Below are 27,989 nucleotides of genomic sequence, written 5' to 3'. Positions count from 1 at the left end.
GTAAGCGTCTCCAAGGTGTTGACCATGCTGCGTTCAGTGTGGGAGGCCGCGCCTCGTCCCATCGCTTCAATTCCAGCGGTCAGCTTAGGGGGGGGTTTGAACAGCTGGTTCCGCTCTCTTATTTCTCCGATAAGTCAGGGCCAAGCCAGCTCCGATCAGCAAGAACCCTGTTATCATGGTTCCGAATAGGTAAATATCCTCAGCGTCCTCGATAGACAGTCCCGCCAGGCACAAGATCCTCCAGGTCTGCCACCCATCCATCGTGTATCCGGCAGGGAAAGTCCCTCCAGGGCACTCGGGCTCTCCCGAGCCCAGACTTCTTGTTGAGAAGAGGGTGTCAATAGCATTCAGAGACCAGTTGATCAAATCCATAATTCTCTGTTAGGTTTTAGAGAACGACAGTGAGAGACTCTTCCAGGGAAAAGTAGTGCACACGAGACAAGACAGGACACAAGAGGCTAAGCAGGGAAGATAAGGGGATGGAGGAGAGGAGAAAAGTGCGACCGCCTTCACAGAGAGCCAAGTAATGTACGTATATATATATATATATATATATATATACGTACATATATATATATATACACACATATATGTATGTATATATATACATATATGTATATATATACACACATTTTCCATCTCTATTCTCTGTGTTTTCAGGCTGTCCCACCCACAATCTTGTCCGTCTCAGATGTCTTAGACTGCAGGTAAACTGCTCGTCCCTCACTGAGTCGCCCCCTCTGGCCATCTGAGGAACTGCAGCTGCAGCCTGCTTTAAACTCCTACTGGTGTGTGTGTGTGTGTTTCAGTTCAGAGCTGGTGCGTTTTCAGGGTGTGGTGTCTGAAAGGATCAGTGTGAACAACAGGACTGCCCACTCTGGACACACACACTCAGGTACAAACACACAGGTGGTTTGTGTATCAGGCTTTTTCTGCTGTGAAGTTTTAACATGGGAGTCTATGGGGGCGACTCACTGCTGCCTCTGCTGGACACTAGGGAACTGCAGGCATCAGTGCTTCAGGTATGAGTCTCAGGGGTCTGTTCTTCGTACCTCGCTTACTACATCCAAGATCAAATGACACATCCAAGATCAAATCATCGCGCTAACTTTGAGCTCGCTATTCCGGTTCTCCGAACACACCTGTTGTTGACGATTAGTATAGCTGGATGAAGTAATGTGAGATCACTGGGTGGCTTAACAGGGGCTACGCATCGATAGTAGAAACATTGATCGGCAACCCTTTGATTGGTCGGCGAAAATGTCGAAGGAGCGCGCTCAGTATTTTTCGGCAGCAGAGCAAGAACTCTTGATTGAGGGATTTCAGGGAGTTTCAGCGTTTAATTAAAACGCAAGGGAACACTGCAAAGGCTGCAAAAGCAAGGAGAGAGGGCTGGCAGAAAGTTGCTGACAAATTAAACTCGTAAGTAATTTATTATATTATATTACATTATATCATATTATATTACATTATATCATATTATATTATATTATATTACATTATATCCTCTTTCACATTAGAGCCACAACAGGACCCACTAGAACATGGGAACAAGTAAAAGTGAAATATAAGAATATTCTACAGAATGGTAATATTTATCACTTATATTGCTTTTAGTCTCATGGAGACTGTAGAGGATTTACACTCAATATGTTCATTTGTTCCCTTCAAGAAAAATCAATCATTCATCCAATAAAACCAGTCGTTGATCAGTTTGATTGACAGGACAGATGATCAGAGGTGCAGAGTTTTTACCTCCATCATTGTTACAGGGATTGAAGTATGGGTGGAGTTTGTGAGTGAAGGAGCAGCCAGTAAAGGAGTAGATCAGAGCTGCAGCACCTACATCATAAAAGGAGACCAGACCCTCCTCATAATCCACAAACACCCCCACCTTCTCAGGACCAGGATGAAGACAGAGACGAACTGGAGGGGAAGCACCAGCTTTGTACTCATTTCCATTTCTCAGCCTCACAGTCCAGAAACCATCCTGAGGTCTCGCTGTGATTTCTCCCTTCCTGTTGATCGACTCTGTGGCCACTCCTAAAGCCCACTCAGTCTTTCCTTTAACCTGAACCTCAAAGTAAAATCTGCCTGAAGAGAAACTCTGCTCTCCTAAAACCATAACACACTTAGAAAATCTCTCTGGGTTGTCTGGAAGTTTCTTCCTCACATCACCACAGTACACTTGTTTTCCATCATCAGACAGGATGAGGTTAGGATGAGCTGTATCAGGATCCAGAGTCACATCCACCTCATGCTGCTGCACCCTCTGCAGCTCAGCCTCTAACAGCTTCTTCTTCATGGGTTTCCAGACTGTCTCCTCCAGCTGAGCCACAGCTCTCCCCACAGTCCCCTCATATGATGGTGGATGAACTCTGACCTCTGTCCAGTCCTTGCTGGGTGGAGCAGCTTTCAGGGAGGAGAAGCTTTGGAGGAGGTGGAGGTGGTCTTCAGAGCGTGAGAGCTGCTCCACCTCAGAGCTTCTCTCCATCAGCTCAGAGATTTCCTGTTCCAGATCTTTGATGAGACCTTCAGCCTGTTTCTCTGTAGCTTCCTGTTTGTCTTCGATCTCCTTCATGAGCTCCTTCAGGCATCTCTCAACAGACTCCATCAGAGCCGTGAGGACCTGAACACCTTCTGCTTTCTGTCTGTCTGCAGCATCTTTACTCATCTTCACCAACTTTGTGATCTCCTGAATCTTCAGTCGTCTCTTCTGGATCATCTGCTGAATCTCAGCCTCTGTCTTCTCCAGCTCTGCCTTCTTTCCTTCATATTCTTCTCTCAGAGGAACAAACTCGTGGTTCTTGTGGTCTAAAACAGGGCAGAGCATGCAGACACATGTCTGGTCGGTCTTACAGAACAGCTGCAGAAGGTTATCGTGCTTCGTGCACATCCTGCCTTCCAGGTTCTCCACAGCATCAATCAGCTGATGTCTATTCAGACGTTTCAGTGTCAGATGAGGCTCCAGGTGAGTCTGACAGTAGGAGGTCTGACACACCAGGCAGGACTTCAGGGCCTTCAGTCTGGTTCCAGTGCAGACGTCACAGGGAACTTCTCCTGGTTTGGCAGCTTGTTGCTCTGAGCTGCTGCTGCTGGCTTTCTGCTGAGCTTCACGTCTGAACTGAGCAACCATCTCAGAGATGAAGGTGTTGATCTTCAGCTGAGGTCGAGTGTAGAAAGTCTCTTTACACATGGGACACTGACAGCTCTGATTCATGTCCCAGTGCTGACTGATGCAGGTTTTGCAGAAGTTGTGTCCACATGGTGTAGAGACTGGATCAGTGAACACATCCAGACAGATGGAGCACAGAAACTGATCTTCAGATCGCAGATTGCTGGCAGCAGACATGTCTGCACTCTGAGGGAGAAAGAAGAGAAACATTTGATTCAAAATTCACTTTAAATTTCATTTTTACAAAGAGAGAAACAAGCGTCAGTAGTCTGAGGAGCTTGGAGAGAAAAGCGTCTGGACTTCTTTAAGTTTCTTTTCATCACAGAAGCTTCTTCACCTCATCCTCAACACGGACCAAGGAATGAATACTGCACTTTTGGAAGAACTCCCTCCCCTGCAGCCTCTTATCGTCAAAGGGACGGAGGTGGAGAGGGCAAACAGCCACAGATTCCTGGGACTGCAGGTTACATCAGACCTGAGCTGGACTCTCAACACTACAGCAACTGTGAAAAAAGCCCAGCAAAGGCTTTATTTCATTCGGCTGCTCAGGAAAGCTGGCATGAACCACCACCCTCTCACCCAGGCCTGCAGAGGACTGATAGACAGCATCCTCACCGCAGGCATCACTGTCTGGTATGGAAACACTACACAGACAGAGAGGAAGGCTCTGCAGAGTCAGAAAGTCTGCAGAGAGGATTATGGGAACAACACTTGCATCCATGGACCTGCACATACAAAGCTGCACATACAATCTCAGACACAACAGAGCGGACAGCAGCATCACACACAGAACACGATTCTTCAACAGCTTCTTCCTCACAACTGTCAGACTGACGGCAAACAAAAACACACTGAACACTTAAAATAACACAGCACTACTTAACCTCACTTTGAATGTATCATCGGTTCACTGACCATCGGGCAATACACTCACAACAGACTTGTGAAACAGATCTGTGGAACAAATGTGCAATACTGTGAGTGCGATAAGAGGTAGAGAACTACACACTCTCTGTACATTTTCTTCTTTTTCTTTGTATATAGAAAATAGTACGACTACCCTACTCCGGACTTCATTTCTATCCTCCTGCTTTTTCTGTCTTTATATTGTTAAAGTGTGATTTGACTTGGAAAGCTCTGCACAAGTATTCCACTGTGCATGGACTGTTGGTCCTGTGTGCAAATGTCAAAATAAAAATCTTGAACCTTCAGTTGTCAGAGTAACTGGTGGAGACCCAGCAACACACTCAGACACAAACTGGTTCATCTGAAACACAAACTGAACAACGTCGTGTCTGCTGTACAGTGCAGCGTCCAGATGAACAGGATCAACAGGATGAACATCTTTTTAACAGTCGTTACAAAGATGTGAAGTTGTTTGGCTGACACAGACAAACAGTATCCCACATTCTTGATTTTTAGCTCACAAACACGTCTTATAAGGACTTATTGATCCTGAAATGTTGGAGGTTTTAGCTCTTTAAACAGTAAAGTTACAGGAGGATACAGATAATTATCAGGAAAATGTCCTCGGTTTGTTAAAATGATCCCGTCCGATAACACACGAGAACAATAAATGTATAATTTTCTGTTGTAACCCACAAACTGAACGGTCACACTCATCTTTCATGTTGTCACTAAAACATCACTCCTTCCACGTCTAGTTGGTCGTGATGGAGGCGGAGTGCGTTGGGTCCGCTTTCCCTGCCCAGCCGATGTTCCTGACGCAGGGAAACAGATCCTGTTGGGGATCCCTACCTTGGCACAACACCTGCCATGGTCTTTGCACACTCACCACAGTAAATGCATCATGTTGTCAGCTTTACAGTACCATAGTCAGAGAAACTGGTCAGGCCGCTCTCTCTCCACAGAGCTTTTCTTCAAATTCTTTATTTCTCTCTCGCTTTTGCAACTTTGTACTTTTGTGTTACTCGCAGCAACAACTCCACCTCACTGTTAGTCCATTTTAAAACTCGGTGCTTTTCCTCCACCTCTGCTGCGACGATTCAAACAGCCGGAAAGTGAATAAGCGGCAGACAGAAATGAGACCGGTCGAATCGTCTTGCGTTTCACGCATGCGCAGGACTGGAACGTAAGCGTTTTCAGCCGTCTTAATGTGGACGCACAACTCTGTGAAAACGACTGAAAACACTAGTGTGGACGCGGAGCGCTGTTTTCAAATCTATCCGGGCGAGTGTGGACGTAGCCTAAGTGGCACCATGGAGGAATGAGGTGACGCTCTAGACCCTGATGAAGTGAACAGAGTGAAGATTTGTGTAGAAGCAGGAAGTGTGATCAGCTGCACTCACCACTGTTGCTGAGAGAAACCTGATGGACTCCAGTGAATCTTCTTTTAGAGACAAACAGGACTCGACTGCAGCTCTGCTGCTGCTCTCTCACACTTTCACTTCTGCAAAATGACGTTGAGCTTCTTGTTTTTCAGGTGTTGCTCCGCCTCTTCCTGCCTCTCCCTTTACAGGAATCAGCCGGTCTGTACTCAGTGACTGTGTGCAGCGGGTGGGAGGAGTGAGGAGTGGTGTGTGGGTTCACACAGTAATGACGGCCTCAGGTGATCAGGAGAAACTCACCTGGATTTCCTTTTTCCACAGCAGACTGAGCGCTTCAGGTGGACCCTGAAGGAGGTCTCAGACACAGGTGGTAAAAGTACACACAGTGTGTACTGAAGTAGAAGTACTACTGTTAAAAATACTCCAATTACTAATTCAACTTCTTTACTGAAGTAAAAGTAAAAAGTACTGGCTGTGAAATGAGAGTAAAAAGAGCTGATTGAAGAACATTTCTAACACGTGTGTTTATACAAAGCTAACTGAACCATGTGCTGCATCAACGTGATAATAAAATAATATTATTCACTTTGTTTCTAATAAATATTCCCAGCTTGAATCAGACAAGTTGAACATGAGCAGAGAAAAAGAAGCAAATCCAAATATTCCTGTGTTCAGTTTTCTCCATTTACAGGCCGACTGTGCCTCTAAACAGGAACATGAGCAGGAAGAGGCTGAAGTGGATTCAGCAGGTGGAGGATGCCTAACATCAGCTGGAAAGATTTACTGTGACGTTTGTTTGCTGTTTTCGCCTCGTGCACGAGAACATCACCAAATAAACTCGAGACAGTATTTAATATTTCACTGTTCAAGAGCAAAAAGACTGACAGACTGTGTTTAAGGCCACCTCACAAATGTCACACATGAAATATTCAGTGTTTATTTGCTGGTTTGTTGGCAGCAGCTCCTTAAAGTCTGTCACACATCTGTTTGACCGTCTCCAGTTAATCTGCGACAGCAGCATCAGGCGGCTCAGCTGATCTCTGGTGTGTAACTGCTGTGCTGCGGTCCCATTCCTCAGTGAAAGCAACAGCAGAACAAAAACTCTCTCGATCCACATGTTTGAAAAGAAAGCTTTTAAACAGATGAACACACTCAGTAAAGGACAAAGAAATAAGTAAGAAAAAATTAGAGTAAAGAGTAAAAGCAGGAGCAACTGAAACAGGCTGCATGCTAGCTGTCGCATGCTAGCTGACGCATGCTAGCTGTCGCATGCTAGCTGACGCATGAGCACTAGAACTGTTAAACTTCATTGTTATGACTTTAGCACCGAGTTACATGAAATCCTGCATCAAAAAGAACAACACAGCGATCACAGACATGTTTCTGCCAACAAACAAACATTAACCCAGAAAAGCCTCTAAAACAAGCTGCTGTGGTTTGGAGTAGAGATTCCTGAATTTACCAGGTGCACCTGAAGGCAGCACAATTTAAACCGTAAATAATGATGTAGGTGCGCAAATCCTTTTCAAGCTTCACAGCGGCTTACGTTTGTTGCACATCTACACCAAGTTTTACACTCGCGTTTCTTCGTTGCTGATTTTTGTTCCACAAACCAAAAGAAAAAAGATTCAACCTTTAATATATTTTCACGTGTGTTTCAAGCACTTTGACATATCACACACACACATGCTGAGTGTGTCACTGATAAAGCTGTGACACAGCAGCTCACTCAGTCCAGTCCAGGTAACAGACTCACCTGTTAGCAGCAGCTCTGCCCTCACAGAGCTCAGCTGCTTATTTTAGTCAGCAGGAAACATTAATATTATGGACTACAGCCGTCTGTCAGGGCCGTTCAAGGACACAACGTCACACACAGGTTTAAACTGTTAGACTCTGTTAAGGTTCAAATATTGAGGAAGGAGAGTACAAACAACCATGGTCCAAGAGCTTGGTCAAACAATTGATTTTAATGAAATACACGCGTGGGAAGACCAGTTCCGTTCGCAGACAGGGCTGATCTCCGACTACTCAAAACATAAACAGATATTTTATACCATCAGGGTTTGAATTTAATGACGCCCCCTCAACGTCAAATCAATTTCATACATAGGTCAGATCAAAACCACAATGACTTTTAACACAGTTTAAAAAGAACATTGTCTTCGTCTTCACGGCAGGTACTTCCTGTCACTGCCGGATGCTCGCTTATCATCTTGACACATCAGCAGCAGTTCTGCGACAAACTGCTCTTTTGCAACCCCGAGCAAAACATGATTAAACTTCCACCTATAAATGATTCTCTCTAACTGTGTGTGTGTGTGTGTGTGTGTGTGTGTGTGTGTGTCTGTGTGTCTGTGTGCTAACCACAATTGCACCCTATTTCACCTCACCGACCAGCTCCTGACCTCTCACCAGACAGAGAGACAGAAGCCACTCTCATATATGTAATAACCGAACTGAAACTATGTATATGTCATCTACTAAATAAATGTTTTAATCAAGAACCTCTACTAAAGGCTTAATACAAGAATATGAACTTATAAACAATAATAAGAATGACCTGCTATAAGTGTTTTGTAAGCATGTATTGCAATTCCTTCTATGTTCTAGTTTCCCTCAGCATGGATCATCTGGACAGTCACGCCAGTGAAGCTTAAGACCCTTAATGAACCGAACATCAACTCAAAATAAGCACAGATATGCAATATGTATAAAATAGTTATAACTGCATCTGGAATACAAGGTTAATGTATAATGTTAATGCTAACAGTATGCATAAGCCTCTTAAGGCCATCTTAAAACTATCGGTTACATTGTTAAAGCAATGATCATACTGCAGATTATATTGTGCTGGTAAAATACTTTTGTTCATCCCCACAACTCATGAATACCCACAACGTTCGATGCACATTTCTCTTTAACAGGAGCAAACGGCCTGATCAGATAATATAAGAACTCATAAAAGCTCATTTATGTAAATCTCTGCTTGGACCAGTGAAACAGTCTCACACTGATTAAACACCATCACTACTTCAGTAATGACAGAGGGGCGTAGGCGTGCTCGTGGGACAGCTTCCTCCAGCTGTGGAAACCAGATGTGGAAGCAAACTCCCTGATGTTGCAGTCCAACACCAGTGTGAGCAGAGAGGACTCAGCTGCTGGGCGGAGCTTATCTTCCTGTCCTGTTCAAACCCAGCATGAAACTCTTCTTATGTTCCCTCTTCAGTCTGATCCTGTCTAACAAACATCACTGTTCACCTCCTCCTCCCTCTGTGACTCCTTCATGTCCACTTTACTCCTCAGTAAGTCTCCACAGCTCCAAGCCAGCTCTGCATTCAGAGTTAGTCCACGTTCTCACCTCCATCTTCAACCTTTCCTCAGCCAGAGTGTTGTGTCTGTGCTTCCACAGGCCCCGCTGGTTTAGAAACTTGTTCCTGTTAACGGAAACAAGACGAACAGCTTTTACTTGCTAGCAAGGGAGGACCGCTCGGTGTGTCAGGAAAGCACTGAATCCACCCACAGACGACCTTTTACTGAAAACAGTTACAGTACACACAAGCACCACCCATTGTAAAACCCCCTATGGTCAACAAACATATGGCCCTATGTGTGTGTGTGTGTTTGGGGTGCGTTTGTGTGACCTCCTGCCCACAAAAGGATGATAAAGCAGGAAGCTTACTAAGCAGCAAACAGAGCCCTCACATAGATGAGCCTATAACAAAACACTGCAGCCTCCCCACCAACAAACTGGCTGGAGAGGTGGTCAGAGACAAAGGAACGTCTTTGATCAGGCTGCTTGAACCAAGACTTACAAACTTAAGTAACACAATGACAACATTTAACAATTTGACTCCAACACAGATTTTTTGTCCTGTTTTTACACTGAAATGTAGACGAGTAACAGATGAACACAAACACCTCTCATTATCTTGTAGTATATTTCCTTGTTTTATTATAAACAGTAAAATAGATGCACTCTGCCTGATCTGATCATGTGGGTAATAAACCTTTAAATAAGTGACTTATTTCTACAGCAATTCTTAGAACTGCTTCTATCAACAGTTTTCTCAATCTCCCTCCCACCTTTCGTGCTTCAGGTGAAGTCCCGCCTTCTTCCAGGAAGCAGCTCACCTGTGTGTCCGTGTTTAGTGTCCAGGGCCCTATTTCAGGAAGCCGGTTTAGAAAACTCAGAGTGAAAAACGATACTCAGGGTTGAGTAACCCCGAACTGTCCAACTCGGAATATTCGGTTACAGAAAGGCTGATAACAATTAGTTCAGTCAACGCGGAGTTGCTTTAACCCCAAGTTAAGCGCGCGCACGAGGATACATAAAGCCCTGATTAGTGGAGCACAGATTAAGCGAGTCACCATGGAGACGGAGGGAAAGAAGGCGCGGTCAATGTATCTTACAGCGCTTGAGGCCGAAATTCTGATGGCAGCATATGCCGATAACATGCAAATTTTGCAGAAAAAAAGTAACACAGCCTCAGCTGCAAAAGAAAGAGAGCATGCATGGCAAAACAAAGCCGACAGAGTCAATGCGTGAGTGTTAATTTAAACATTGATCGAGGGATTTCCACCCATTTAACACGTTATTTTATTATATTTTATTTTTCATTTTATACATTTTATTTCGTAATGTGATGTGAGCGCAGGTGCAACCCAACAGGCCCCAAACGTGCCTGGCAGCAAGTAAAAATGAAATATAAAAATATAGTCCAAACAGGTAAGGTGTAATTGTATTATGAGCCATAGTGCTTGGTCTGTTTGTCCCATGTAAATCAATTGCAGTTAGAGGCTACATTAATTTCCCCTCTGTAAGCACTTATTGAAATTATCTGAGCACATTACAAGTACATATTTGCTTACTCTGTATGCTCAAATGTGACCCGTTATAGCCAACAGAAAAAAAGCGGAGGCCCGAAAAACAGGTGGGGGTCCTCCACCACCACCACTCACAGAGCCTGGCCACTTGGCTTCCACATTTGTGATAATGTTGGCAGCATCACATATGATCTTCACAGTGCAGAGAACACAAATTAGCATCCATTACTATAATGAAATGATTTGTTAGTTTGAAATGCTACAGGGAACTATGTACCTGTACATTAATGCTGTGGAAAGACTTCCTGTTCACATAGTCTCCTTCATTTACTGAAGGAGCAATGATTGGAATGTGAGTGCCATCTGTACAGCCAATCACGCCTGGGAACCGTGAGAATAAATGTAAAATTTAAGTAGTAGTTCAAGTATCACCACATCATGAATTAAGTTTTGTTCATCCTGATACCTGCAATTTTGTGGAATTTTGTGGAATGTCCGCGATGTGTCACATGAGCAATATTAGGCCTGAGGATGTTATTCAAATAAATTATAGATTGTGCTGAAAAACGGTGACGTTCACACAGAAAATCATCAGGAAATGATAAAATGTCCAAACGCGCTCTAATCACTCTCTCCCGGCGGAATTTGGGCTTCAACATCTACTGGCTCTTCAAGGAAGGAGCACGCCATGTCTGACACTTCCTACAGTCAGGTTTCCGACACAGAGGCGGAGAATGTCAGGGTTAGTTGAAGTAAACCTGCTAGGGGGCAGGTTAGCTTCACGGAGTGTGTCGTCATAGTAACTCACTCAGAATTAATCTAAACTCGCTTTGTGAAACTGAAAACCCAGAGTTTTCTTTAACTCAGGGTATACTTACTCAGAGTTTGCACTAAACCGGCTTCCTGAAATAGGGCCCTGGACCATGGTGCACTTCATCTACTCACCTGCACAAACAGTCAGTGCAAACGGCAGCAGCACACACACACCTGCAACAGGAGGTCAGAGGTCACTGAAAGTCAGAGGTCAATGAAGGTCATAGGATATTAAAGGTGAGAGGTCACTGAAAGAGAGTGGACATTATGACCAGAAGGCAGTAATAGGCCTGGGAGAGCATCTTCTATGTTACCATGTTCACCCTTCTCCCTGCTGTGATGGCACTTGTTTAGCCAGTTGTCACATAGACTCTGGATGTTATATTTCAAAGCTGCACACTGGTTATCTGTGTAGGTCACAGTGAGGTGTTGTGAGAAAGTTGGTGACACCCAGTTGGTGGGGAGGTCCTGGTGGTGAAGTCTTCTGTTCTCCTGTGTCAAGGGTGTAGACAACAGCTGTTGAAACACCTTCTCTTTTAACGTCTATTCAACTAATTGCTGTGCTATTCATCTTTAGTACCTGCCCCCCCTCTCTCTCGTGCTCATAAGAATAGAAATGAATAAAAAGTTGTTGATTACTTCTACTCATGTGACAAAGTGCAGGAAGACCACGCCCGGGTGCATATTTTTGGTAATAGCCCGTCACCAGTAGTAACCATCTATTACCTATGACGAGCCACCTGGGAAGGCGAGACAAACTTTGGAGCAGACACAAGACACTTTGTCGAGAGACACTTCTGCATCGATGACGGGCTGATTTCAGTTCCCACAGAGTCTGCAGCCATCGATCGGCTTAAGCACACATGTTGTATGAAAGGCTCTGGGATTTTATGTCTATGTTCTGCAATATTGTGTGGGGTGGAGTCGTAGGAAATGACGTAGGCAGAAGTTGGGGGTATCGCGATGCTACTCGAGAAGGGGAGATTTTTTCAGTGTTAGTTCTGTTTACCTCGTAAGCTGTTCCTGGTTGCCATCCTTCACGGTGATGCTCCGAGTGTTAAGTTCATGACTGGAAGTAAGTTTCCTTAAATATGTTTATTTTCCGATTCTGATGTTGGCCGCGGCTTTAGTTACATTCTACCGCATTGTAGCACCGCATTTTTTCATCTCGTGACTCGAAGCATGTGCCGCCGGCCGCCACCATTATGTAGTAATTTTATTCGGCCACACGTTGGTGCCAAAGTCCTTTGTTTACAGTTAGAGTGGATGTTTCGGCTATGTATGACATTCTCACTGTGTTTAATTGTGTCCTTTCTGTGTTTGGAGCAAGAGATGAAAGATTGGCATAGTTCAAATTATATATGTCCTGTTATGTGTATATTCAGATGGATGTGTTGGTTTATATTTCATTTAATCCGTTATGTTTATCTTAGTGAAGCTGTTGCTGTATATATTTATATACTGATGGCAACTTGTTTGTTACTACAGACTGCTGGCAACACTGAGCATCTAGGTGGCAATAAAACAGCTGGTGGTGACAATCCAGCAAAGTGGAAGCCTGTTGTCCTCCTTCCTGTATCCTGACCGATACACCATCTTGTTAGCTGCTGAACCTTAAAGAACTAGCCCTCACCAAGTGCTCCTCAACACATGTGCAGCCGAGTCCAACCTCAAACTCCACAAAATTGCCTCAAATAGTTTCTTAGTCATGCAAGCCTACACCCGGTGTGGAGTTCTCTCCGTATGTAATAGTATCTTCAACCTCTTGTATAGTCCGAGTGGAAAACAGTTAAAGAAAAAAAAAACATAAACATGTTTAATCAATACCTTTCATAACTTGAAATGCAAATAGAAATTATACATTTTTAAAAATGATGCAAACAACAAAGTAAAATGTTGCTATTTACTTTGGTGGCATCCGTCATTTTTTACAGTGTTGTATGTTGGTACCTCAGGTCCCACATCTCCAGATTCACTAACAGCTTCTTCCACCCGGGCCATTCGGACATTTAACAAACACCATGTCCCCTCTGTTCTAACTCTGCTGTGATCCCAACAACCGACATGTAAAGGTCGCCCAAACTAATAAAATTGTCAGGGATTATAGTGGAGAGAGAAAACAGGCGGCTCCCACCCTCTTATCTGAACATCAGTTTTGAGTGGCTATACAGTATATCTGCAGAGATACGGGCAGTACAGGTGCAGCAGTTAGGTATTAAGAAATAAAAAAGAAAAGAAAAACATAAAATGAATTCATATTCAATTCCCACATTTACTAAAAGCAAACAATGTAATGATATTAAAGTAACTCCCTGATGGATGACATGAGCAATGAATAGCTTCACTGATTTTATTAGGTTCTATTTGAGTCTCAATCTGCTGCTGTTTGAAGCTCATCACCAGAAAAACAACAAAACATACAAACTCTGAGGGAAATGACCAAAACAGTCTCCAGTCTTTTGTTAGACTCTGTGTTTATAGTGGAAAACTTGCTCTTATTAAAGGAAGTGAAGGCTACATAATAGGCAGATAAGACAAACGTGTGGTGAGTGCAACTAGCAGCTGTGGTTTCCTGAATGAACGTCGATGTTCGAAGAAACGAGGTTACTACACCGGGGGACCCCATCCTTGGGGTGGACCCATTTTTGTTTTAGCGTGTTTTGGGGTTTAAAAGCCACAGAGACGCGGTGCTTAGGAAAAATGCATTTCAGCTGTGCTGATGCTCCTGACACGTATAAGACTGGGGAAACCTGCATTCAGCTGGACCTGAAAAACACTATGTCCAGATAAACACAATCAACTTTTGGAGAAAAGTAAAAGATTCTTCATCAGACTAACAACTAAAAACATGACACTTACCTTAACAGTATGGGCTACATCAAATATATTCAAGACCGACAACAACACTTCTCACTGCTGCTAATTTTAACAAAACTAAACAAAAAGTAGAAAAAGGCAATTCACCAAGTCTTGAAAAGTAAAACTGAAAAATAGAAACACAGAATAAAATAAAATATCCATCCAGATCTTTACCACCAACAACATAAAATCTACCTTAATTAAATGGCCAAATTCTCCAATAAATTAGCAATAATAAAGTAAGAAAAAATAAGACATTCAATTTATGGACGCTCAAATTAACAGAGCGACATTAAACGCACCTCATTGCCTGCCGTAGCGTTCTTCGCAGCTGCACTTCACCTCAAAGGTCGGTTAATACATCGGATTGAACTTAACCAAAGTCCAATTAAAGGAAAATAAATGTTTCTAACAAATACAATGAAGAAGATTAAAATAATTCACTGTCAGTTACTGTCGCTGTGAGTTTGACGAGGTCAGCTGCTTCATTTGGTTCTGCCTAAAGTTCTCTCAGTGATCCAGTGTTTATATGATAAGATACGTGTTTAATGCAGAGAGTTGGAATTACAAGTTGGTAAGAAGCTTTTTAACAAAGGTTTGATTTAAGCTTTAAGTTCAAAGGTGAAAGAAATTTCACCTTTGATGAAGGAAGATCAAGGCTAACAAGGACATAGGTCAAAGGTCAAAATAAGGTGAGAAAATATAATAGATATATATAATCAATCAATAAGGTGAAAATATCAGATAAAAGGGTTTTTTTGGTTATAAGGAATAAAGAGGTCAAAGGTCAAAACAAGAGTACTGTTAAATTAAAATTAAAGGGTCAAAGGTCAGATTAAACAAGTTACACAGAAAGGATCGGCAAAACTTAAACAAGGATAAAGAAATAATACATTAAACAAGGAAATAAATTAAAAGTCTGAGTTAATGAGAAATTAAACGTTTAAATCAGGTGTCGCGAAATCAGTTTTACCCCGGTTCTTTTTATTCCTCGAGCATCCAGAGATGGCACCGGACTCAGTAGTCATTTTCACAAAATCTTTATTCATCTTTATTCATCTTTAAGCATGCACTTCTAGAAGGGAAGATGAGACCGGTGTCCCTCTGCAAAAATCTTCACTCCTTTGTTCGTTACAGTCAGCTTTATAGAAGCGACCCCATCATAAAACCAGCAGGGGAAGAAGGTGACCTGTAGCGTCACTGCTTCCCAGTTGGAGACAATTTCCCACTCCCACTTCCACACTTTATTTTCTTTGTTTTCATCATTTTCTTTTCTCTCTTTTTTTTTCACCCCACATTAACCTGTTAACTCACTCCTTCAACCTCATTTCCTTTCAGCCCAACAGCTCTCATACAGTCAGCAATCAAATTCTCCATTCATCCTTGAGTACTTGATCACTTTAAATGTCACTGTTAATTTTATCAATTTATTTATCATTAGTCTAACACTGATCCACTCTTTAATTTGCTTTATTTACTTTAGTTCATTTTCTCATATTTGATCACTACAATTTCTTAATTATTAACTCTTATTATTTCACAGAAAATCAACTAATCTACTTTGTCTCCCTCTTTATGATCAAGGAATTCACACACACTCACAGGCTGGTCACTCGCCCCCACCTTTTCTTTCTCTCTCACACACACTCACACTTTACTCTTCGTTCGTCCCACCTGTGAACCCGCCCCTCGAGGCTGGCTCACACACACTTCATGCTTCTCGCAGTCCCATTCAAACTTTCTGCGAGACACTTCTGCTGATTCAGGACAACGCCCCAAGCGGCACACAGAGCGGGTGCCGTCCGCTCGTGCACCTCACGAATTGTTCAAAACTTGCGCCACGGACTTGATACCGCGGTTTCTCTTCCCCGAAAAAATATAAAACCAAATTAAACCCCCCAATTGACTTCACAGCTTGCAACAATTCGCGACACGGCCTCCTGCCGCGATTTCTGCACACCACAAACACACACTTTTAGACACGAATTCTTTTATTACTTTAATTGACTCCCGTACTTCAGACGAGACGCCGACTCTAACGGCGCTTTCACACACACTACACCGTCCTCCTTCTGCATCAGGCACTGGTTCAACTCAGCTCGGAATCTAACTGGCGAAAGCAACCAATCCTGCTTTTATGCATACTTCAGACTGTGACAGGGACCTCTCTCCGACTTAGTTATTTAAGGAGCCACGAATCCCCAGGTCACCACCCTGGATCTCCTGCCTTCAGGTCCTAGCCCCGCGTCCGAGACTAGGTGGGGTAACCAAACCCGTGACACGCGCAGCCCGTAGCTGGCGACGAGGCCTCTCAGCCCCGCTTTCTAACTAATAATAACACACGTTTCCTGCTTTAACGCACGGGGACGGATCACACACCGCCACTTTTTTTCCTAATGACTAGGACGGATGAAACACCGATTCTATTAATCCGTAACAAACGTCTCCTGCTTTAACGCACCGAGATATCCTTACGGGGCGCTAAACATCAACTTGGAGTTCTTAAAAAAGTCTCTTGCTTTAGTCGCTCACAGTACGCTAAACATCAACTTGGAGTTCTTAAAAAAAAGTCTCTTGCTTTAGTCGCACTGAGGCGGTCACTAGCCGCCTTTTCTAATGAGTGAATTTACACTGGGATACGTTCAACTTAGCGAACAGATAATTTAGGCTTTAAACAATATGCACGGGCCCGGCCTCGGATAAAGCGGATGAAGATGGATGGATGGATGGACAATATGCACGGTTCGAAAATAAACAGGTCGTGCTTACCTTTTAATCATGTGAGCTAGCTCTCTGTTCGCCTCGTTTCACGATCTCAGCTCTGCCAATTCATCTCTGAGCCTCGAGCGAATCCCGGGTTTCGGCACCAAAACTGTTGAGAAATCAGTTTTACCCCGGTTCTTTTTATTCCTCGAGTATCCAGAGATGGCACCGGACTCAGTAGTCATTTTCACAAAACTTTATTCATCTTCATTTATCTTTACTCTTCTTCATTTAAGCATGCACTTCTAGAAGGGAAGATGAGGCCGGTGTCCCTCTGCAAAAATCTTCACCCCTTTGTTAGTTACAGCCAGCTTTATAGAAGTGACCCCATCATAAAACCCCCCTACGGTGTGCTGCAAACTCTGTCTGTGTCTATGTGCACGAGCACGTGAATGCCTACATGTGCACGTTCCCACGTGTCTATGTGAGTGCTCGTGAGTGAGTGTGTGCGCATACCTGTGTGTATGTGTGAGTGCACATGAGTGAGTGTGCGTGTGGATGTGTGTGCGTGACAGTTAAAACACTGTGGGGGGAGTTTTATGACTCCCTAGGAGTCATAAAACTCCCCCCACAGTTACAAATGTTAACACCCCCACCTTAAGACATCCTCTGGGGAATTTCCACTCAGTGGGGGAGAAGCCTTCTAAAATCTACTCCTAACTTCACAAGAGAGTGAGGCCTTTATTACTTTACAAACAGTGTCCCTACAATAATTCTACATTCTATGATAACATATTTCTAAACTCTAAAATAAGCTAAACATTCCTACACAGGTTAAGAGTTAAATTTTAAGCTTTTCTTAGTTAAACTAAATAAAATAATCAGAATAAACGATTGGAGGAAAAAAGCAAAGATGTTGTGATCAAATAGTTTGTACGGCAGAAAGAAAAACATGTTTCAGTAGATTGTATGTTGGAAACCACAGTAGACACAGTAGACTCAAATCATTGTTACTGAGGAATTCTGCCTTAAACAGTAAAGTGTTCTTTAACAGTGTGTGTGTGTCTGCAGCTGTTCTTTGTGTTGTTGCTGCATCGTTGCCTCAGGGGGAAAGTTGTGTGTGTGTTATGCAGACTAGCAGAGACTGCAGCTGTCAGCAGCCACACACACTTTCTATTCTTCAAATCAAATCACAGTGAAACATGTTCACTGACAGCTCAGCTTCAGCATCGTCTTCATGCTGTGACTGCAGCCGTTCAACTCTGTTTGTCTTTAACCCAAATCATCACAACATGCAAATATAATCATCAAAATGATGTGACTGGAAGGATGCAGCAGTCTGTGCTCCACCTTTCTCCTCCACACCTGCAGGTGGAGAACATGGATGCATGAATCTCTACAGAGTTCTTTGAATATTATCCGTCTCATCAGTTTTCAGTGAACAAAACTCCTCACAGAGCCAAAATAAGCAGTTTGTATCCAACATAACTCAGCTGGACTCTGATGCTCCGTATAACAGCCACACATGAGTCTGGATTCACTCAAAGCATTGAACAAACTTTATTGGAAATGAAGCTTTTGGACATTTGTTCTCTGATATTTGCTCTTCAGCTCGAGTCTCCATCAGTGGGAACATTTCCTGATTCAACTTTTCTTCTGTTCAAATCAAACTCCATGAGAATCAAAGTGTGAATCAGAGTCCTGATGATCAGATTCTATAGAAACATGGAGACTGTAGAGGATTTACACTCAATATGTTCATTTGTTCCCTTCAAGAAAAATCAATCATTCATCAAATTAAATCAGTCGTTGATCAGTTTGATTGACAGGACAGATGATCAGAGGTGCAGAGTTTTTACCTCCATCATTCATACAGGGACTGAAGAATGGGTGGAGTTTGTGAGTGAAGGAGCAGCCAGTAAAGGAGTAGATCAGAGCTGCAGCACCTACATCATAAAAGGAGACCAGACCCTCCTCATAATCCACAAACACCCCCACCTTCTCAGGACCAGGATGGAGACAGAGGGGGACTGAAGGGGAAGCACAAGCACTGTACTCATTTCCATTTCTCAGCACTACAGTCCAGAAACCATCCTGAGGACTCAGTGTGATTCCTCCCTTCCTGTTGATCGACTCTGTGGACACTCCTAAAGTCCACGCAGTCTTTCCTTTAACCTGAACCTCAAAGTAAAATCTGCCTGAAGAGAAACTCTGCTCTCCTAAAACAATACCATAGTAAGAAAATCTCTCTGGGTTGTCTGGAAGATTCTTCCTCACATCACCACAGTACACTTGTTTTCCATCATCAGACAGGATGAGAGCAGGATGAGCTGTATCAGGATCCAGAGTCACATCCACCTCATGCTGCTGCACCCTCTGCAGCTCAGCCTCAAACAGCTTCTTCTTCATGAGTTTCCTGATTGTCTCCTCCAGCTGAGCCACAGCTCTCCCCACAGTCCCCTCATATGATGGTGGATGAACTCTGACCTCTGTCCAGTCCTTGCTGGGTGGAGCAGCTTTCAGGGAGGAGAAGCTTCGGAGGAGGTGGAGGTGGTCTTCAGAGCGTGAGAGCTGCTCCACCTCAGAGCTTCTCTCCATCAGCTCAGAGATTTCCTGTTCCAGATCTTTGATGAGACCTTCAGCCTGTTTCTCTGTAGCTTCCTGTTTGTCTTCGATCTCCTTCATGAGCTCCTTCAGGCGTCTCTCAACAGACTCCATCAGAGCCGTGAAGACCTGAACACCTTCTGCTTTCTGTCTGTCTGCAGCATCTTTACTCATCTTCACCGACTCTGTGATCTCCTGAATCTTCAGTCGTCTCTTCTGGATCATCTGCTGAATCTCAGCCTCTGTCTTCTCCAGCTCTGCCTTCTTTCCTTCATATTCTTCTCTCAGAGGAACAAACTCGTGGTTCTTGTGGTCTAAAACAGAGCAGAGCATGCAGACACATGTCTGGTCGGTCTTACAGAACAGCTCCAGGAGTTTATCGTGCTTCGTGCACATCCTGCCTTCCAGGTTCTCCACAGCATCAACCAGCTGATGTCTTTTCAGACCTTTCAGTGTCAGATGAGGCTCCAGGTGAGTCTGACAGTAGGAGGTCTGACACACCAGGCAGGACTTCAGGGCCTTCAGTCTGGTTCCAGTGCAGACGTCACAGGGAACTTCTCCTGGTTTGGCAGCTTGTTGCTCTGAGCTGCTGCTGCTGGCTTTCTGCTGAGCTTCACGTCTGAACTGAGCAACCATCTCAGAGAACAAAGTGTTGATCTTCAGCTGAGGTCGAGTGTAGAAAGTCTCTTTACACATGGGACACTGACAGCTCTGACTCATGTCCCAGTGCTGACTGATGCAGGTTTTGCAGAAGTTGTGTCCACATGATGTAGTGACTGGATCAGTGAACACATCCAGACAGATGGAGCACAGAAACTGATCTTCAGATCGCAGATTGCTGGCAGCAGACATGTCTGCACTCTGAGGGAGAAAGAAGAGAAACATTTGATTCAAAATTCACTTTAAATTTCATTTTACAAAGAGAGAAACAAGCGTCAGTAGTCTGAGGAGCTTGGAGAGAAAAGCGTCTGGACTTCTTTAAGTTTCTTTTCATCACAGAAGCTTCTTCACCTCATCCTCAACACGGACCAAGGAATGAATACTGCACTTTTGGAAGAACTCCCTCCCCTGCAGCCTCTTATCGTCAAAGGGACGGAGGTGGAGAGGGCAAACAGCCACAGATTCCTGGGACTGCAGGTTACATCAGACCTGAGCTGGACTCTCAACACTACAGCAACTGTGAAAAAAGCCCAGCAAAGGCTTTATTTCATTCGGCTGCTCAGGAAAGCTGGCATGAACCACCACCCTCTCACCCAGGCCTGCAGAGGACTGATAGACAGCATCCTCACCGCAGGCATCACTGTCTGGTATGGAAACACTACACAGACAGAGAGGAAGGCTCTGCAGAGTCATAAAGTCTGCAGAGAGGATTATGGGAACAACACTTGCATCCATGGAGCTGCACATACAAAGCTGCACATACAATCTCAGACACAACAGAGCGGACAGCAGCATCACACACAGAACACGATTCTTCAACAGCTTCTTCCCCACAACTGTCAGACTGACGGCAAACAAAAACACACTGAACACTTAAAATAACACAGCACTACTTAACCTCACTTTGAATGTATCATCGGTTCACTGACCATCGGGCAATACACTCACAACAGACTTGTGAAACAGATCTGTGGAACAAATGTGCAACACTGTGAGTGCGATAAGAGGTAGAGAACTACACACTCTCTGTACATTTTCTTCTTTTTCTTTGTATATAGAAAATAGTACGACTACCCTACTCCGGACTTCATTTCTATCCTTCTGCTTTTTCTGTCTTTATATTGTTAAAGTGTGATTTGACTTGGAAAGCTCTGCACAAGTATTCCACTGTGCATGGACTGTTGGTCCTGTGTGCAAATGTCAAAATAAAAATCTTGAACCTTCAGTTGTCAGAGTAACTGGTGGAGACCCAGCAACACATTCAGACACAAACTGGTTCATCTGAAACACAAACTGAACAACGTCGTGTCTGCTGTACAGTGCAGCGTCCAGATGAACAGGATCAACAGGATGAACATCTTTTTAACAGTCGTTACAAAGATGTGAAGTTGTTTGGCTGACACAGACAAACAGTATCCCACATTCTTGATTTTTAGCTCACAAACACGTCTTATAAGGACTTATTGATCCTGAAATGTTGGAGGTTTTAGCTCTTTAAACAGTAAAGTTACAGGAGGATACAGATAATTATCAGGAAAATGTCCTCGGTTTGTTAAAACGATCCCGTCCGATAACACACGAGAACAATAAATGTATAATTTTCTGTTGTAACCCACAAACTGAACGGTCACACTCATCTTTCATGTTGTCACTAAAACATCACTCCTTCCACGTCTAGTTGGTCGTGATGGAGGCGGAGTGCGTTGGGTCCGCTTTCCCTGCCCAGCCGATGTTCCTGACGCAGGGAAACAGATCCTGTTGGGGATCCCTACCTCGGCACAACGCCTGCCATGGTCTTTGCACACTCACCACAGTAAATGCATCATGTTGTCAGCTTTACAGTATCATAGTCAGAGAAACTGGTCAGGCCGCTCTCTTCCAAATGTCTACACTTCACCCTTTTACTGTCAGTGGGCTCAGAGTCCATCTAATGTGGCTCATTATCTGATGCCGTCTGCAGACCAGTGTTAGACACTGAGAGGTTGATGGCTCCGTGTCAGAGCACCGGCCTTAACGAAAAAGTTATCAATCGTTCTTTTCATCTTTTCTCATTACCCACAGCTACATCCACTCCTATCACGCTGCTCACCTCTGCTGCGACGATTCAAACAGGCGGAAAGTAAATAATTTGGAGACGGTGCGTTTGTGTCACAGTGAAGAGTGAAAACAGAGACTTTCTAAAACAATGATGCATGTTAGTCATGTGATGCAGGCATGTGACCAATTAAACAAAGATAGTGGAGAGCATTATACAGCAGCAGTTTTGACAGTCCTATTAAAGATGAATATCAGTCTGCACATGCTCCACAGAGCTTTTCTTCAAATTCTTTATTTCTCTCTCGCTTTTGCAACTTTGTACTTTTGTGTTACTCGCAGCAACAACTCCACCTCATTGTTAGTCCATTTTAAAACTCGGTGCTTTTCCTCCACCTCTGCTGCGACGTTTCAAACAGCCGGAAAGTGAATAAGCGGCAGACAGAAATGAGACCGGTCGAATCGTCTTGCGTTTCACGCATGCGCAGGACTGGAACGTAAGCGTTTTCAGCCGTCTTAATGTGGACGCACAACTCTGTGAAAACGACTGAAAACACCAGTGTGGACGCGGAGCGCTGTTTTCAAATCTATCCGGGCGAGTGTGGACGTAGCCTAAGTGGCACCATGGAGGAATGAGGTGGCGCTCTAGAGCCCTGATGAAGTGAACAGAGTGAAGATTTGTGTAGAAGCAGGAAGTGTGATCAGCTGCACTCACCACTGTTGCTGAGAGAAACCTGATGGACTCCAGTGAATCTTCTTTTAGAGACAAACAGGACTCGACTGCAGCTCTGCTGCTGCTCTCTCACACTTTCACTTCTGCAAAATGACGTTGAGCTTCTTGTTTTTCAGGTGTTGCTCCACCTCTTCCTGCCTCTCCCTTTACAGGAATCAGCCGGTCTGTACTCAGTGACTGTGTGCAGCGGGTGGGAGGAGTGAGGAGTGGTGTGTGGGTTCACACAGTAATGACAGCCTCAGGTGATCAGGAGAAACTCACCTGGATTTCCTTTTTCCACAGCAGACTGAGAGCTTCAGGTGGACCCTGAAGGAGGTCTCAGACACAGGTGGTAAAAGTACACACAGTGTGTACTGAAGTAGAAGTACTACTGTTAAAAATACTCCAAGTACTGTTTCAACTTCTTTACTCAAGTAAAAGTAAAAAGTACTGGCTGTGAAATGAGAGTAAAAAGAGCTGATTGAAGAACATTTCTAACACGTGTTTATACAAAGCTAACTGAACCATGTGCCCAGAAAATGGCACAGCTCATGGTGTGTTTGAAAAGCTGGGAAATCTAATATTGGATGCACTTAAGCTGCAACTGGGAACCAGCAAGGTAACACATTCACATTTAATGAAGTTTGGTGTGAGTGAGCAAGTATTTCACTGAGGCAATTCAGTTCAGGGGGATGTGTAGGCTGGGATATCATCCACGTAGGCTTCTAGTTGAACAGCGTTGACCAGCCTCATCAGGAATGTTGCTCGTTCACGTCTGCTAAATTTTTAAATCCAAAACTTCAATTATATTGTACGAAATGGTCAGGTGTGCAAAAGCATGTATGCATGATTACAGTTTTTACTGCCACGAGGACTGGACCGGATTCTGGACCGGAGTTTTTCCCATTTTGTGGATAAGCTGTCGGTCCACCGTTTACCTCAGCTGTCAATGCTGGAGCTGAGAAATGTCCACTTTTATTTACTCTCAAACAGGGTGTAAAACTTTGTGCAAGTTAATAAAGCTCACTGCTGACCAAGGACAGCCATGCTGAGGTGAGCTGTCGACGATATGCTAAACTGTTGGTTAGCGTTGGTATTAGCCTCTGTTAGACTGTGCTAGCTGCAAACAGCAGCTAACAGAGGCTTTTCCACTTTCCTTGAAGTGGATCCTTCATCATTTGTTTCTATTCATGTTTTTTGGCAGTTCTAGTAAATTGTAAACTCAGTCAAGAAAATCTGGATAAATGACAGATTTGTGTATGAAATGTTTTTAAGTATAGTTTTTAAAGTACTTCATCTGCAAACAGACTGTTTTTCAATGAGGCCTAATACTTTTCTTATGTTGAAAGCTGATAGAGGACAGGGTTTGATGAATGTCTGTGAGAGATTAGAGATTCAGAACAGAAACGCTAAGGCTGCTAGTGTTTGTCTTCATACCATTTTTCTTGTATCCACTGATATTAGCTAATAAATGTACGGTCTGCACATTTCTTCTGTGTGTGATGATGATTTATTTGTATAAAGAAAAAACTAGCTGTCACAACACAAATCAGTCAAATGTCTGTTGTTCTACATATGTATATGTGTTACAGTGCTGCATTTCTGTCCTGACCTTTGACCCCATGCTCAGACTAAAGGTTCACACAGGCTGGTGTGTAAAAACAGCTAACAATGCATTTCTGTGTAAAGCATCATTTGTAGTAAACATTTAATGCCTGTTTCAGTTTTACACAACCTGATGGAAAAGAGAAGGAGAGCAAAGGTCAGTGAAGGGAACGACTGTAGTGCAAATACAGGTGATGTCAGTGAGGATGTGACCCTGCTGCCCTCTCCTAAACAGAGGAGACATTGTTACCCCAATACTGTCAGGCCAACATCAGCAATAAAACAGGGAAGATGTGGGGTTAATGCGCACTAATGTTAAAGAAGATTGTGTCACAGGGTTTTAGAGAAGCATTACATGTTAACTACAGTAGCTCCATAATGAATGAGTAACACGGGAAAAGCTGTCCTGTAAAATTCAAACAAAACAAACAGTTGGAGCTGTTTAGTAAAGGAGCCGCCTACTAATATCATGTAAAAATGTTTAAGAATTCAAGAAAATTACCGTATTTCCTGGACTACAAAGAGCACCTGAATATTAGCCGCACAAGCTAAAATCAGGGGAAAATCCTGTTTTGTACATACATTACCGCACGTGACTAAAAGCCGCAGGTGTTTCAATGTTGACTTATCATATGTAAGAGAATATGCACAAAGCGAATTGTCAGGAAAGAGATGGCTGTTTGGAGACACACCCCTTTTATTAATATTTTGAAAAACAAGTTATGGGTACATATTTGCAAAACTTTTTAGGTATACGTACAAGTAGCAGTAATTACAAGTACAAAACATGTACTGTGCTTCATAAATGGGTAACAAATGTAGTACATAACAATAACCTACAGCACACCAGAAAAATAGCTTCGGACTACTGTTATGTATGAACCAAGAATTATTGTGTGCTATGCAAGCCATCGCCAGTAGGGGGAACCACGCCCAGTTATGTGTGTGTGTTACTTCTGTGTTATCCCAATAAAGAAGAAGTCAACTTGTAAACAAACTATTGTGTGTGCAGTCTGACTCGGCATAAGCTCTAATAGTGTATTGACACTACAGTGGAAATATAACAACTACCTTTTAGGCTCAGGTGCAGCGACACGGCTTTAACAAGAAGAAAAGTCAGTCATTCACCATCTTTCTCTTCTTCCTGGGCACTAAAACCACCAAAGTCCTCTTCTCCAGTGTCGGATACGAACAGACTCAGGGTGGCTTCGTCATCCACTCTCAGCTTCTTTCCTTCGTTGTCACTTTCAAAACCAAAGAAATCCTCGTTGTCAGTGTCAGAGTCGAAGACCCTCTGAAGGGCCGTGGCGGTGTCCTCCTCTCCATCATGCAGCAGTCCAGCCCTTCGAAATCCGTTGGTGATCATGGATGTTTTCACACTTTTCCACGCTGTCAGAATCCACCGGTGGAGTTGAGCATAACTTGCTTCTCGCAAGTTTATCGCCGCTCATCATCCACGCCTCCTGCTGAACGCGAGGAGGAGGAGGAGGAGGAGGATGGGAGATATGAGTGGTGATGGTGGTTGTTGTTGTTGTTGCTCTTTCTGTTGTTGCAACAGAGATTGGTGTCACAGAACCTGCAGGAGAGATGAGGAAGCTGGTTCAGTCAGTTTATCATCAGCTTAGCAGATTGGCTTTAAACAGGAAGTGATGTCAGTGTTCTGACCTCTGACCCTCAGAAAGCTCTGAGGAGATGATCCAAACTCATCAGTAGAACACCAGTAGAGACCTTCATCAGACTGCTGCACGTTAATGGTGATTATGTGCTCTGATTTAGGTCCAACAGGACGTCCATTAAAGTAGAAATAAGCTGCAGCTGTGCCACCAATTTTGTTTTTACAGCGTAGAGTGACATCACTTCCTGTCCTCACAGGAAGTGCAGGGATCTCCAGGATCACTTCTTTATCTGAGGAAAAGACCCACAGAGTGAGTTAGAGGTGGTATAACAGTCTGCTGTTAGTCTGATGAAATGAATGACTTCATTACCTGATACAGTGATGTTGACTTCTTCACTCTTCTCTCCAGCTTCACCTTCACACCAGTAAACTCCACTGACTGGGCTGAACTCATCAAAAACACAGGATGGACCATTGAACCTCCCGAAGCCCCGCCCCCCTGCTCCACATGACTCAGTCCCACTTCCTGTGTCCCTCTTCACCGTCCATCCATCAGAGCCCAGCTGACCTTCACATGTCAGAGACACTGAGGCTGCTGTGAAGAACTGCTGAAGGTTTGGACTGACGCTCAGAGAGACTGGAGGACAGACGGACAGTTTCTATCAGTGTTTACACTCAGTGTTTGTCCTGGACCATGGTGCACTTCATCTACTCACCTGCACAAACAGTCAGTGCAGACAGCAGCAGCACACACACACCTGCAACAGGTCAGAGGTCACTGAAGGTCAGAGGGCAGGAACCTGTTTCAATCTGGTCTTGTTCCAAAAACATCACATTAAAGGGGGGAGACCTTTAATTCACTTTTAAGGTTCTGTTTGGGCTTAAAAGTACATTTAGACTTATAAACATCACACAAAGCGCCAGCTCAGTTTTAACACATGCTGACGAAACTATGTTGGTACACTTGGTCTGAATGAGGTGGGCGTCATATCTAGGGATGGGTATTGATAAGATTTTCACGATTCCGATTCCATTTTCGATTCTGTTTAACGATTCGATTCTTTATCGATTCTCTTATCGATTCTTTTTAAAAAGGAGAACACGAAGGTCGATTAGCTTAGAACTTTGTTTTATATCTTCTCTTTGAACAAGGTAGAAATTTAGGAGTAACATGGCCTTACAAACCCAACAGTGAGATCTTAAGAGATCCAGCCTACGGCTCTTCAATGGGGTGTCACAGGGTCCCCAGGAAAAAAGATTGTAAATGTAAAATAATAAAATAAATATTCTTCTGTAGCAATAACAAAGTAAAACATAAATTATTCTGTAGCAATTACACAAGAATATCCAGTAATGTCCCTGCCTACAATTAAACACATTCACTTACCGAAAATCGGGGGCATCTGCTGTGGCAAATGGGTGCAAGCCTTTTACCACAAACTGAGTCTCTGCTCGGTGACATTCGTCTATCCTGGCCTGAAAGGAGAAGCTACCTGTAGACTGCAGCAAGAACTGCCAGCATCTGAGCCGGACAGACTCTGTCTCTCTCATCATGGTCACCTAAATGCACAGTAATGGCAGGTTTGTAATAAGGCAGATCGCGCTAACATAATATGCACTGTTAGTTGATTATTTACCTGCCGCATTAACGGGAGAGGACGTGCAAACGTTACCGCTGCTGCTGGGTTGAGATTCACGAGTCCGGAGCGGAATTAAAAACACGACATTCATTTAAGGTCATCGCGTGTTTTGTGAGCAAATGCTTTTGCATATTCGTAGTGTTTCCTCCCTTAAATGAAATATCTACTTTTCAAGTACTGCAAGTTGCCCTGTTGTCATCCGTTCTCGTAAAGTATAACCAAACTTTTGAGCGTTTGAGCCGCTTTCGCGCCGTGTTTCCTGCCAGGTAAATGACGCTCCGCAACGTGGTGACGTCATTCGGGGCGACTGGAATCGATAAGGGAATCGTTTGCAAAAATGGCAAACAATTCCAAGGGATTGAAGCAGTGGGAACCGGTTCTCAACAAGAACCGGTTTTCGATACCCATCCCTAGTCATATCTGTCTTGACAATCCAACACCCTGCACCTAAACATTT

The 27,989-nt window shown here is 43.6% G+C and overlaps 3 protein-coding genes and 1 long non-coding RNA gene across 4 annotated transcripts; all 4 read right to left on the bottom strand.

The window, feature by feature from the left end:
• Nucleotides 1-94: 94 nt before the first annotated feature.
• On the bottom strand, nucleotides 95-27,942 carry LOC146673064 (uncharacterized). The gene is made up of 3 exons (XR_014910427.1): nucleotides 27,530-27,942; nucleotides 27,276-27,452; nucleotides 95-378 (listed from the first exon to the last, which is right to left on the bottom strand). It is a non-coding gene; the product is annotated as an uncharacterized LOC146673064 (long non-coding RNA).
• LOC146673067 (E3 ubiquitin-protein ligase TRIM21-like) lies at nucleotides 1,627-5,841 on the bottom strand. The gene is made up of 2 exons (XM_085401506.1): nucleotides 5,485-5,841; nucleotides 1,627-3,361 (listed from the first exon to the last, which is right to left on the bottom strand). Exon 2 carries the CDS (start codon nucleotides 3,350-3,352, stop codon nucleotides 1,682-1,684), a length of 1,671 nt encoding a protein of 556 aa, XP_085257632.1. The 5' UTR covers nucleotides 3,353-3,361; nucleotides 5,485-5,841; the 3' UTR covers nucleotides 1,627-1,681.
• LOC146673066 (E3 ubiquitin-protein ligase TRIM21-like) lies at nucleotides 17,519-22,823 on the bottom strand. Its single transcript, XM_085401512.1, has 2 exons — nucleotides 22,676-22,823; nucleotides 17,519-20,127 (listed from the first exon to the last, which is right to left on the bottom strand). The coding sequence occupies exon 2, from the start codon at nucleotides 20,116-20,118 to the stop codon at nucleotides 18,460-18,462; it is 1,659 nt and encodes a 552-aa protein (XP_085257638.1). The 5' UTR covers nucleotides 20,119-20,127; nucleotides 22,676-22,823; the 3' UTR covers nucleotides 17,519-18,459.
• On the bottom strand, nucleotides 24,535-26,881 carry LOC146673065 (uncharacterized). Its single transcript, XM_085402625.1, has 5 exons — nucleotides 26,857-26,881; nucleotides 26,609-26,650; nucleotides 26,263-26,529; nucleotides 25,943-26,182; nucleotides 24,535-25,853 (listed from the first exon to the last, which is right to left on the bottom strand). Exons 1-5 carry the CDS (start codon nucleotides 26,879-26,881, stop codon nucleotides 25,603-25,605), a joined length of 825 nt encoding a protein of 274 aa, XP_085258751.1. The 3' UTR covers nucleotides 24,535-25,602.
• Nucleotides 27,943-27,989: the final 47 nt, after the last annotated feature.

Source organism: Rhamphochromis longiceps, linkage group LG3 (assembly GCF_057381845.1).
Source record: "Rhamphochromis longiceps isolate RC_006_pf linkage group LG3, R_longiceps_female_GT1.1, whole genome shotgun sequence".
Lineage (NCBI taxonomy): Eukaryota > Metazoa > Chordata > Actinopteri > Cichliformes > Cichlidae > Rhamphochromis > Rhamphochromis longiceps.
This window is presented reverse-complemented; position numbering and strand designations above follow the sequence as displayed.